At 34.8% G+C, this 14019-nt stretch overlaps 1 protein-coding gene across 2 annotated transcripts in view; it reads left to right on the plus strand.

The window, feature by feature from the left end:
* The first annotated feature begins 636 nt into the window (after window positions 1–636).
* Window positions 637–14019, plus strand: part of LOC135687695 (uncharacterized) — a 40730-nt gene continuing 27347 nt past the window's right edge. The window contains exon 1 of one of the 2 annotated variants that reach the window (XM_065204330.2): window positions 637–1892. In XM_065204330.2, coding sequence (XP_065060402.1) covers window positions 1650–1892 — 243 coding nt within the window. In that variant the 5' untranslated portion in view covers window positions 637–1649. The remainder of the gene's footprint in view (window positions 1893–14019) is intronic. The other variant, XM_065204331.2, reaches the window with a different exon arrangement.

Raw genomic sequence — 14019 nt, forward strand, 5'->3', positions numbered from 1 at the left:
TAAGCAAATAAATATTTTATATATACCTTGTAAGTTGCTAAATTATTTGATTTGAATTTAAAATTTGCAAGGACCCCTTAACATCGTCAGCTTATTGAGTTGAATAAAAGTTTCCCTAATTTTTTTATGCTCTGGTCCATGGAGCAATCACAAACTCTAAGCTTATTTTATATTTGAAAATTACATACATCCTTTATAGCTTATTGGAGACAAATCTTCAACTAGGGGGGGATTTTAAACAGAAAAATTAGAAACGAAAGCTGCTAATTGTTAAGGAGTGGCAGACATATTTAGTTAGTACGGGCATGAAGAATGCAGTTTACGCTCGCCAGTTGCCAAATATCTAATGCGAACCTTCCCTCAAAGACATCATAGCACAGACAGGCGACAGAAGGAATTGCCAAATATTAATGCAATCATGAATAAAACGTGACGGTTCGTCAGTTGAGAGTTTTCTTGATAATGATCTTGTAGGCTCTGCCATCACTCTCTCGGCTGTTTTACATTCAAAAGCAACCAGAAGACGGTTCTGTTAATGAGAGGCCTGGATCGAGTGATTCAACTTAATAGTTCATTATGCTAATTATCATATAATTGATCACGAATTTATTGCAATGTTTGAAATCAACGTAAATTGTGTGGCGAGACTCTTGGCGACAGCCGCTGGACAAAACCTTGGGTAGGAATTTAACCCCAATTTCAGGAGAAGAATGAGTCACTCCTCTTAGATGTACAAATCATGAAATCCCAAGGTTTGCTTAACCCGAGTTTACATTATTTCGTAACATTGAAAGAGGATTCACACCTCAAAGTCCAGTGATTCGGTAGTGGCGGCCTAAATTTGTTCTCGGATTAGGAAGTCTGATATTCAAAACATAATTACGATCGATTAAAATGTCTTGATGAATTCGAAGATCTGCCCGCACATATATAATTAAATCCAGTCGCCAAAGGCAAAGCGAACGTAATAATAATTCAACAGTATATTGAATGCACTCATTCAGTCATAATGTGATGAAGAGACCAATTTCAGATATCTTCTTTGTCTCAAGCCAAATTGTCGGAACACAGAATAATCAGATATCGAATGACGCCAAGGCTAGCGTTGGATTCAATGATAAATGATACCCTTTAGACTTACAAATGACCGCATTATTGGATCAGCGATTGTTCTCCGTATAATATACTAGACTGATGACGGGATCATATCTGTAAATGTTTGTCTGCCCCACTGAACACGAAATTTCACATCCAAATGCTCAGCCCTTATCGTATACGATTATTGATCAAATTGAAAAATTCTCAAAGCCATCGCTCCTTGATTATCAGAGTTATCTACAACAGATTTGCGACGCGTACGAATGTTTGGAACAATTTATCTCTGCCGTTTTGAGTTTCATCAGATCTACGCTACTTTGTGGTCGATCAATTATGCCGCACCGGCTCGGTCTAGTGCGCCTGTTCAAATTATAAACGATAATCAAGGTTTTATGCTTTTGCACAATATTATCAACATATCAAAATTACGCGAGCGTGGGTCGGAGTCAGCGTCGTGAAAACATTTTCTCCCGATCTACTTAGTCTAGCGACCTGAGGCATAAAGAAGGGGTAGAGTAAAGGCATTGCGAAAGCCCCACTTACCAGGCACAATGATGGACACACATTCAGATGATGATGATATCGTGAAGGTGGAAATGCAGGATGTATACCCCACCTCAAGGCAGCAACCGGAACTTCATGCCCACAACGATCATTCTTCCATTTCTTCCTCAGGACGCCTTGCAATGGATGCATCTCGGGGTAGCCATTATGATCATGTGAGCAATCTTAATGATCAGAGCCCTATTTCGGTTGAGCAACGTGCAGCTGCCATTATGGACCGCATCAAACAGGTAAGGGCCATTTTCGCCCCCTGTTGTATTTATTTTCTTGCTCGTGATATTTCGTGATAGTTTTTTAAACAGGGGAAATAAAGCTTGGTCGATTGGCCCAAAATGGCCTATCCCTCTACAACAGTGTTTAACAGTACTGCTTTCCATTAAAATTTTTTTTGCACCATTTAGGAAATTAGGTGTTAAATGCACTAAGTTACTGTTAAACTTTCCAAATTGTTGATGTTGCTTCTAAAGTTTGCGGGTTTTGTCTCAATATCCATGCATTCTCTCTATCAGAAAGATTTTGCAAATGCTTGCCATGCTGAAAATCAATATTTTACTGAATCACACCGTTAGTGGAATATATAGATAGATAGCTGTATGCATATGCCTGAGGCGGCTATCACACTGATGTTTGCAGGCAATAAATGAATTCCAAAGTTACCCACATTTGTGCTGCACAGTTTATCACCCTCTCTACATTACAAACATTATTCGCGAACTAAAGGAGGCATTTTGCAGACTCTGTTTTCAATAGTCAGCGTTCTGCCTGCTGTTGTTTCTAACAATTTGGAACACTTTTGAGGCCCGATATCTACGTAGCCATGGTATGTATGCATACCACGATCGCGGTATGTATTAGAACAAGCATTTCTACTTCTGCTGTGTAATAATTATACCGGTTGTAGTGATAACGCTTTCCCGTGGGTCTAAATGCGTAATCCGATATGATGCCGCCTTTCATTATGCCATGAATGCTTTGCTTAGGCTAACTGGCATCAGATATACAGCAATAAAGTGATGTTACTAAGGCAGCCACGATCTAGTCAGCCGAAAACACAGTTTAACTAACGTTTACTTGCGAGATCATCGTCACGTAAGATGCCATTGACTTTGGGCTTAAACTAGAACAAGCCGATGTGTTTTTGCTGTAATGTTTCGAAAAAGCTAGTGAAATTATTGCTGCAGTGACACAAAGCCAAAGCGATGAAATTTAAAAAACATCAAATTGCTTTTGATTTATTGCAACTTCAGACTACTGGAGGCATGCCTGCTCTACCTGGAGTACTGAACTCGAATTACAATTCACAATTATTAGCTGATTTCAACTTGTAATTCAACAGTAAAATAGGGCTTCAAATCTGCGTGGAGAGTGAAGTGAAGTCCTAGTAATGAAATTCCTTGGGTTTGATAGTTGCATGTTCAACGGTATGTTTTCCAATGCAAAAGATATGCCTCCTTGCATCTTTGATTTGCATGGAACCACTCCAATTTAAGAGAAAACTCTACCTTTTGTCCGAGAATATAAACAAAAGATTTACTAATAGTGACTATTATGTATGTAACTTGCTGTTAAATTGAAAGAGTATTCTCGATATTTTCCTGCTATTTAAAATTTTCTGGTATGACCACTTTTGTCTCTTATTGTCGCGCCACACAATCCCAGGTAGTTCATTTTTTTCCATGGCATCTTCATACCTGGCTACCAAGTATAATCAGCTACGTATTTCTAAACTGAGGTTTTTGCAACTGCTCTTTGACAAATCATAGATACTCGCTACCAAATTAGGCTTTTCTCCTATGAAGTATATGGTTTTATTTCATCAAATACCACTGGCTTTGAGAGGTATGACGTTTTAGCGGGTGGGCTGACGTTGCTTTTGGTTTTTCGCCCTTTTTGGACAGGCATCTATAGAAACACTTGCATTCGTTTCTTTGTGTTCTATAACTTGAGATTGACTTCAATTTATGATAAAGCGCCTAAAAGAAGCACGGAAAAAATTTCATATTTTGACAATATTCCATATATATGATAAATGTTTAGCAGATATGATAAATATTCAGTGTAAAGAATGAATATTCACGGAATTAGTATAACAAATTCAATATATAATTAATAATTATTTCATATTAATTCTATTTTATAAAAAATGGATAGTCTGTCAAAGTTTATATTTTAAGTCATCAACTAAATCTTAGTCTTTTCTTGTTTACAATATTCCTGACAATGGAAAGGTGACTAAAATAGGCATATCAAAACTTGTTTTAGAAGTAATGGAAGATATGAAGGTCTTACGAGCATTTTATCAGAAAATATCATTGATTCTCATTCTTTTTTATCATAGTGTTTGGTAGGGTACAAATAAAATAATGTATAGATTCTGGCCATATTAAGAGCTTGTTGTTTAATATTGCCTGCTTCCATTACTATATATACAATACGCTTACGGAAAAGAACATACAACTGGCGATTTGGATAATATTATTTCAGTACTTGCTAAAGGGGAATAGTAATGCTTTCTGATATTTCCGATTTTATTTTCTAAAATCTTTGCTTCGTCTAACAATCACACAATATATTCATAAACATTCAGCTTTCTTCTAAGTTGTCCTTTTATCGTGTCTTTAATAGATTCTGGACTGTCATTTTAGCTTGGATCAAAATATATGACTCTGTGACTTCCTGACGATTTAATTCCGCTACTAACCCACTATAAATCATTCCTAACTTTACAATGTTTGATAAAAACGGGACTCTTTAGAACCATCAAGTTGATGAAAGTATGAAAAATCTAGAATAAATGCTTATGTATAAAAATTATAGAATAAAAGTTTGTGTATTTTGATCAATGAAATTGAAATCTTCCTGCAAATATTACGTTGTCTTTGCGTTTCAGCTGATAAAGATAAGCAAAGAAACACAATCTTTAGCTTCTCTCCCCATTCTTTCCGTCGAATTTTGTTACGTTTAACACAAACAGTGCCCAGTGTTATTTTTAGTTCTCCTTTTTGTTTAAAGCAGAGAAGCCGCTAAAACTTACACATTGTTTATCACAAAGTCTCACTCCCAAGATATTGTTTACAAACAGAGATCCAATTGCCGAAAACATTTGATAAAGTAGAGCGTGTTGTTGTAAACAGAACGAAACAACAATCAGGTAGACTTCAGCGCGAGATAACTTACATCGTTATCTTTGCAACACAATAAAAACCTGTCTGCTCGAAAATTTGAGCCAGCAGCATGAACGACATAAAAGGAATTGGTTATACTTTATTTTAACTTATCTCATAGTTTTTTAAAAATATTGCACAACGATTTAAACATGATTTCAAGGACAGGGAGTTTCCCTTTATCTTTATAAAAGTATATAACTTATTAAATTATAAATGTTTAAAATCATCACAGGAAACTTCATAAAGAGCACTATATATATTTTAATATACATAATTTTAACTGAAGCTTTATTGCTTACGAATTCAATCAAGCGAATTTACAAATTTCTTTGTTCAAGTATGGTTGAGTTGAGTAATTACATGTCACATTAAGTTATTAATAAAAGCCTTCGAATGTTGAGAGCAAACTTTGACAGATAAAGAAAGCTGAAAGAGATCAAAGTTAGACCATGATTTATATCACCATTTGTAAAATTATTTTTTGCGTTTGATAGCTAGAAGATCAATGCTTCTATTTATTACAGTCGATAAGTTTTGGAACAGAACTAAAGAGCCTCAAAATATTGCTGAAAAGAGAAAAAGGATTTCAAGAATATTTTATCAAATATAAAGTTGTACTTTTAAAAGGCATGCTTTATTGCTAGATATGTCTGCAAATAGAATTTAATTCAGTTGTTTTCTCAATGTTTTCGTTAATTCTGGTTTATATAAAAACTGTTATGTTTATAGGAAAAAATTCGTGGCAAGATTTTAGGTTGGAGTGCTCTTAATTTAGGTTAGAGTTCTTTGCTTCGTTGACCATTTTCACAAAATTTGGCATCATTGCTAAGCAATTATAGTAGAACGTAGATATTTAACAATACAGGACATTTAACGCAAATCTCAGGAGTTAATACACCTTGCCTCAAAAATAATGCTTTTTTTATTCAATTTAACTCGGAAATGCAGCAACAACGACGAAGATTCAATATCTATTTACTGCAGCATGGAACGTTAAATTGACAACGTCACCCTGTATGCATGTTCATCTAAGATATTCACATTTAAGTATAAGATAAATCACCATAGAATGCTTCCACCTTTGAAGACATAAATAAGTATATGACGAAAGGGAAGACGCTTACATTATCTCTTCGAAATATTTCTTAAAAACTTGCATACAGTCCCTAAATTTACATTACCTTTTGAAGTCATTTTATGAGAATACAGAAAAGGACAGTATGAAAACATTCAATTCAAAGAATTTTAACTCTATATTACTTTCTGACTTCAGTCTTCTTGATTTATATAATTTCTCCTAATTTCCTTATAGCAACACCTCTATATCTTAATCTTAATTCCACACTTTCAGTGATATTTGATTTTTCAGGCAATTTTAATATCGTTTTTACAAACTTTTGAGCCGTTGTTAAAGCAGGATGTAACGGTCATTTTGCAACAAACATTTAATATTGACATTTTCACTTTAATTTTCATCTGTTGATGCTTCAAGTTGATGCTTCCAATTACTACCGCACCATTTACTTGTCTTTGTCAAGTGAAAAAATGACCCAAAATTTCTTAAGCTATGATTAATCTCCGTGTTTGAATAGTTGCCGAAGTCGAAACTTGGAATGTTGATTCTGATCTGTCTTCAGCCCTCTGCAAACACATTTTAGTAAAAGAGTTGGAATATTGTTACATATGCCTTTGATTATGTCTTCAAATAAAGAAGCGAATGAAGATACAATCTTACTTTCCCACTGACGAGTTGTCATGGAGTTTTGGAAACGAGAATATCCTGGAAAAGAACGATAAAGATCGCTTTGTTGCTGAGTCGAAGCAAAAATGGTTAAAGCCTCTCTGATCCGAACATTCATGAAATATGCTACAAGACGAGTCTCTGCTTACTCTCTATTTTTCCATGCTCGAACTTCTGTTGCTCTTGTACCAAAACTAGAAGTATGCTAGCTTGCATACAGATGCTAAAACAGACTTCTAAAACACCGTCTTTTAAAAGACGTGTGAATTCAGTATTCGTACTGTCAATGTCGATATAGTAAATCTGGTTTTAGCATAGAGCTTGTTAATGGAAGAAAACAAACTTCAGTGTATTTTGAACACAGCAAACAAACCAGTGCCTTTTTTAAGAAATTTTAAGTAGGGGGGCAATTTTTGAAAAGGGACTAGATAAACAAGCAAAAACGGGAGATAAGGGGAATTTTCCAGGAAGCTTTTATGATCCCATACTTCAAAGAAATTCATTTCGTATTTCAAATGAAATGAAACAGCTTTGTGTTGATACTTGAAGTTAAGATATTATTCAAAAGTGAAAATATGTCTGATCAAAGTCCCAGAAAATCCATTAAAAAACTGAGAAATAAATTTTATATTTTTTTAAGTTTCTATAGTTGGTTTGATTCATAACGATCTTTTCTCTGAAAAATTTTTTGCTATGGCTGGCCATGTGTCAAACTTTGATGTTGGGATGCCATTCCATGCAATGAACAGTTTATTTCTTAATTTTGATTTTCTTAATTATGAATGTAAAATGTTGTGTGCAGAACCACTTCTTTCAACGGTCATACTGTCAGGTGATACGACGATAATGGCAGACAGCAAACTTTGATCGAGTCCAGTACTTCTTCTAAGCATGTATAAAGTCCTCGTTGAAAAGTCTTGTTTGGCCTGAAATCAGCAAAAGTATCGAATACGTTATCTGAAAACTCTTTCGCTTAATCCCATGATATGCCTGGATTATTTAATTGAATCAGACACTCTAAGAGGGAAGGTAGCTAAAAAATCACTCTGCTAAAAATCTCTTTGCAACGGAACTGTTCAAGGATGAGTGGAATTGGGATGAATCATGCAAACCAAAGACACAATCAAATTTGTGGCACAATTTTATACCTAAATGTGGACAAACACGATCCACAGCTAATTTTGCTGTTGCATTTACTAATCTGAAATGAATGACCACAGTGATACAGGAATTGAACAGTAATTTTAAGGACCTTATTTTTTAAAGACTTGAGTCCTATACTAAAGAGTGCCAATATGCATCTTAATCTAGTTTTGATCCCCTAATTTCCTTCAATCTTTTAGTTTTCGACTGTATAAAAGTCTCCCATGTAAACTTATGAAATCACTGCCATGTAAACACTTATGATATCGTATTCCAATCATTTTCTATTACTTATGGCTCCTGCAGGTGTGCCTCACAATTCTACGTAGTGGTGGCGACAAACAAGGGGTCAAAAATATCTTGAGTCGGGGGCAAAGTCGAGGGATGGTAAGGTAACTGCCCCCGCAGTTAGTATGTTAAAAAAGGCCCCGAAACAAACATACATTAAGTTTCATGATATACCCGTATTCTCTTATGCTTTGCAAAGCAATTTCAAGATATGTGCAAAGGTAACGCTTATAAACTTCCCATCTCAGGCTTTGCACTCACTATGCTATGACTAGTAGCTCTCTAAGTTACAGCGACAAAACAGAGTACTGTACTTGAATACGAGATACTGGCTGATTTCTTATAGGAAATATGCATTAATTAAAATCCTGTGCTTTGTACATCAGGTGGACGTTGCAAACAGACCTCTTAGACCTTCAAAGCTGCAAGGGGAAATTATAGTTTTAAAAATAATAATAATATATTTCTTTATACAAGGTTACTTTTTCTGCAACAAATGTGCTGTTATCAATAAGAGCCTTGTTGAAAAAATTAAAGGAGAAAAAATTACAATAAAATAAAATTAAATATAATTAGAAACTGTATTAAGTTAGAATTAATAGTACCTAGGCTTTCAAGAAGTTGTCAACTACCATTACACGTGTCCTACAATAAAAGGGTTCTTTAACTTCGATTTAAAAATTTCAATAGGTTCTAGGGAGCATATGTCTCCCCATAAGTTCATTATAACAATACGATCCTTGAAAATAAAGGGAATATTTTACAGTATCTTTTTTTACCGAGGGCAGCCTAAGCATGTTTGTGTCTAAATTTGATGTATGCATGATGACAAAGCTGCGTAATAGCCACTCTTTAAACAAAAAAAACATGACATAAGTTAAGTTAAAGCAGAACCTGGGACCGCGGAAGCAGGGGGGCTAAGGGGACTGATGGGGCTGAGGGGGCTTTAGCCTCCTCAATAATTTCCAAAATGTACTTAAAACCATACAAAAAGTCGCCTTGCTTTTGGTTTTAAGCATGTTTAGTCCCCCTTAAACGTTTTAGCCCCCTCAATCGGTAGTATTCTCCAATCGGTCCTTAAACAGAACAGATAGTTAGTTGCAAGGAGCTTGGCCTTTTGTTATCAATATCAATTCAACTAAAAATGGGTAATGACATAATTTACAATCAATCTTTATACGAAGAGTTTATGTGCAGTTTCTGAAGGTTGGGGGTAATCTGTACTCTGGTGCCTTTTGTGATCTCAGAGTACGGTTTCAGAAAATAATTTCTTATCGACCGTTTTCTTAAAGGCGGTTAATTCTGAGAAATCAGTCCATTATATGATCATAAAGTTCCTTTTTGTGCGTAGCACTGGCCTCGGTTGAAGTATTTCTTTTCTAGAAACTTTTGGATGTATCCTTCACTTCAATTCTATCTCTACCTGGTTTGTCTTTTCCAAAAATAATGAAATAGTCTTTAAAATCTCCAGTTATGATTGAACCAACTCTTGCGGGTGAACAGCCCGGAAGGCCGTTTAATGAGATGTGTCTAAAGAGAGAACATGCTCTTGATCCTACGCCTCTGTGTTAATATATCAGTTTCAGGAAGCACTTGATGGTTATTTGTTACTTTTTGAAGCCTAATTAAATCAATTTTGTAGAAATAAAGAGGAGCTTGACAGCATTATTTTAACGTGCTCTCAAACTAAGGAAGAGCACGCTCTTTAGCAAACTTGCCATGACTCCCACATCTTAAACATTCTTTTCTTAATTTTGCTTGCACGGAGGCTCCAGAACATTTTGGGGTTGGGTGCTCTAAGCAAAGTGGCAAACTTTTGTGGTAGTTTTTCCACCATTTTATTTGATGCCACGGCCTTAATATCATAGTAGTATATAAGGAACACCGCAACGCGACGAGAATGAACAACAACAGACACACAAATCAGTGATGGCTAATATTTCCCCCCGGCATACGGGGCTTCATCAGAGCAAAAGAATAAATACATAATATCATATTTCAGGAAGAAACTACTAGAGATATATCCCCCCCCCAGCTTCCCTCGTTATAAGAGCACGTCGTTATAAAATCATAAACAAATCTACTAATTCAACTTCACCAAGTAATTGAACTATCAAATGAGGTGCATTACAGAATACATGATTTTTTCTCTTAACGATTTTCTAACGATACCGTATGTTACCAAAACAGAGGATTGTAGACAAATATTGTTGAGTATCGTTCGCTTTATATTCACGTCGTACAAAGAATATTGAAAAATGTGTATAGAAAGTTTTCTATATCATAAAAGCTGTAGAAATTGAAAATTACTTATTAAATTTAATTTTCTTGAAAAGTAGAAAGCTCTGGGCAAAAAATACCAATTATTGGACCAAAATACCTTGTTGTTAAAGTATTATGGCTATCGAGGCGAGTTGTGATTCTGAAACAGAAGTCAAAATTACTAGCATTAGCATAGAGGCGAAATCCTCTTCAAAACCAAATTGTCTGCATAATGTGACGGAGATTGCCTTTCACCATCAAGAAAGAAAGTCAAAGTTGGCTTGCAAAAAATTATGTATTTCTAAAATGTATGGTTAGTTAAAAAAAACCTGTTTTTCCTTTAAGCTATTATCTTTGTAAGCAAAATCACTCAAACAAGGGTATAATATCTCATCTTTTTCAAATTTTAGTTTTGCCTTGTGTGGCAGTAGATCGACTTTTAGAATATTCGTGCATATTTTTAAATCGAGAAAATGATATCCAAAAAGCTTTTAATCAATCTAACATTTCTTGCGTTTCAAATGTATTTTAGTACAAATTTTTATAACTGATTTTTGCACAAAGGATGTGTGTTGTAGTATCGCACTTTTTCTTTGACAAACGATGCTGGTTGCTTGCCCAATCGCAGTAAAAGGTTTTTACTTTGCTATAAATTTCTAAAGGCAGAGAAATCTCACGCCCCTCCAAATATTAACGTGATGCAAAGGTGTGTCTGAAAATTTGATAAACAAAAGTAATTATTGGTGGCTGGAGGGGTATGTGAAACAACGCAGTATTCTTATGTAGGATAGACAGGCACGTCGGATCCGGGGATGGAAAAAAGGAACGTTTGGTGAGGTATGTGAAATAACGTAACAATCTGATGTGTGATAGACAGGGACATCAAATCTGGTGATGCATTAAAAGAGCTTGCCCCCAATTTGACCTTTTCTAAAAAGTAATGTATTCGAAAAGTCCCCCTTTCCTGCGACCTTCTGCCCTCTTATACCTGGGCCTCGCAAACAACGAACTGCTTCTGACGTTCCATTAAGTATCAGTTGAAAATAACTGTGGAAATCATCGGCACTGCCTACATGTTTAATAGCTTAATGTTTAAAAAGATAGCAGAAAATGCTACGTATTTTTCACATATTGTTGAGATCTCAGTTATTGAAAATTATGTATTGGCATATCCTTGAACGTAATATTGCTTCGTATAAGATGGAAATTTAAATGTCTTTTTACACACACACACATCCTATGTTTTCGCATCTGCACATATTCTGTAGAGTTTTAAAGTATATCTATATTTCTAAATTTCATTATAGCTTTTGATTGCAGGGGGAATTTGATGTTTTTAAATAGGCCTGTAAATGCTTCAAGTTTCTCAAGCTGAGTTGAGGTCTTTAAAACAAACTAAGCCTTTTTCTGTTTTATCAATATTTCAGCAAAAATGAGCTAGTCAATCAAAGTTGAGCCTATTCATCTACACACCTAAATTTTCAGTTTTCTTTACTATGAAAACACCAATTCTATTGAAAATCGATATTTTCATGGATTCATAGCTTCTTTTAATATCAAGGTAACAAATACACCATAAATAATTTTTCAAGTGATGAAAGTTCAAGATGGTTCAAGAAGTAAAATTTTCTTTTTTAACTTTAAAGTAGAATGAGGCATTTTTTCAGAAAATAATTCTCAAGGACTTGGTTTCGGGTCAAAATTTCAAAACGTTGAAGTTGTGTGTACATGCCCCTTAAGTGTCCCATTGCCACCCCAGCAGAGCTTTTTGGAGTCATTGCATTATCAAAAATATATTTATTTGATAAAAAAAACGTGAATCGTTAAAACATGATTGCATAAAACCTTTAAGCGATAATTTTCTTGGATTTTCTTTTCTAAACTAGTGTTTCCTTTAAGAAAATATGTTATTAGGTTGTTAATTATTAGGTTAACAAGACAGAAAAAATGTTTCTACATATTTATGATGGTTTTGCTTAAAGTCAATAAGCTTATCGTACTATGCAAAATGAAAAAAATTTTGCTGTGAATGTCTGCATCCAAAATATAAGAGACTTCCAAGAAAGCAGTTTACTTTTAGCCGTTACAGATAGAGATTTTACCATTTGCAATACAAGGGAGGCTACCGTAATCTTTTAAGTAAATAGGGGGGAGAGGGGCTAATGCAAATTGCACGTAGTGAATGATTTGTACCATGTATTCTTTTGCGTTGTGATGTGACATAGCCTTGTCTTGTCTAATTTTTCGGAGGCCCTGACTTTTTGAAACTTTTCTGAGACTAAATTCATTGTTTCAATTAAATTGGAATACCTTTCCTTGCATCTTCCTGTTTAAAATTTGATTTTTAAGTAGTATACTGTAAGAATTTAAATGCAAAAGAGTGCACCTTCTGACCTGGGCATGTATTGTCGAAAGGACTATACTATTCAATGTAAGTTTCTAAGTCGTGAATATAGCCATTGGAACATTCTGTTTTTCTACCCAAGTAATATACTGATAATCAGTAATAATAAAATGGTGCAAAAATTTTATTTGATTTATCTTCTAATCTTTTTTATCTTATCTAAGTTAGAAACTGATTTTATAAAATGGACGTTTCCATCATTTTAAAAGCATCTGAGGGTGTGACACCAAAATCCAATCATTATCTAAGACCCCTCCTTTCTCCACACGATCCTTTCCGCTTATCCCGGCTTATTTCAATTTTAATCACAAATTCAAGTAATTTATCGTTAAAGTATACAGAAGAGATCCGATGCCACACTCTAGAACATGTTGCAGAAACAGCGCTCAATTAGGCAGAGGACAGTCAAATACGATAAACTTTCCATCTATAGTTCATGCTTGTGCTACTAAAATTTTCCCGCCACTCTAAGGTATTCGGCGTAAGCACCTATGCAGATTTTGTGTAGCCAATCTGTATGAGCTCTGAGGTCATGTGATGAAATAACATTTAATATTGAGAATATACGCTGGCTCAAATTATTTAACCTCTTGTTTTACATAAGCAGAGAGCATGAAATAGCTGTTAAGACGCAAGGGATAAGTCGTCTTTTAGGGCAAGGCTTTAGATAGTGCTTTCAACAGTTAAACAAATTGACCAGATTTTTTTGTTCCTGTAGTCGTCTAGGAGTCTGACGAGGCAGAATTCTTGTCTTTGTTAGGAAAACAATTTCTCTGTCACTCATACCGCTAAACTGTTCTTTTCGTCTGCGGTTATTCATTGTGAAGGAATAAAAATGGTCCAATGTTAAGTTTTGTTTGCAAGTTATTAGGGAAATCCTTTTTTATTACCGATTTCTAATCAAATCGTATCGTCTTTTCCTTAAATCAAATAATGAAAATTTAGTGATTCTGAGACAATTGTTTCTTGGTCGGTCTCTCCTTTTTTCCAAATGATTTTTGCCGATATCATAATATGAAAAGCAAAGTCACCCGCACTGATATCTTCTATGTGAAGTGACTTTATTGGATCTGCTTCAACTCCTGCTCGTTTAACCCTCCTGTCACCTTTCTTTAATTACGATCTTTGATTTGCTTGAGACAGAAACGCACGTGTTGAGACTTGTTTTTGTCTAGTTTTAAACTGGGTATAACATTAAATTTAAACAGGTAAAGCTTCCGTTGTCTCATCAGTTTGAAGCTACCCTTAAAATAAATCGAAGCTCAATGACAGCTTTACTGTAGATATATATTAACATACCTATACAATCTTTTCGTGGTACAAAAGTTAAGAACGGTTTTGAAAAAAAAGCA

This window comes from Rhopilema esculentum, chromosome 20 (assembly GCF_057945365.1).
Source record: "Rhopilema esculentum isolate cy_ngs chromosome 20, ASM5794536v1, whole genome shotgun sequence".
NCBI lineage: Eukaryota > Metazoa > Cnidaria > Scyphozoa > Rhizostomeae > Rhizostomatidae > Rhopilema > Rhopilema esculentum.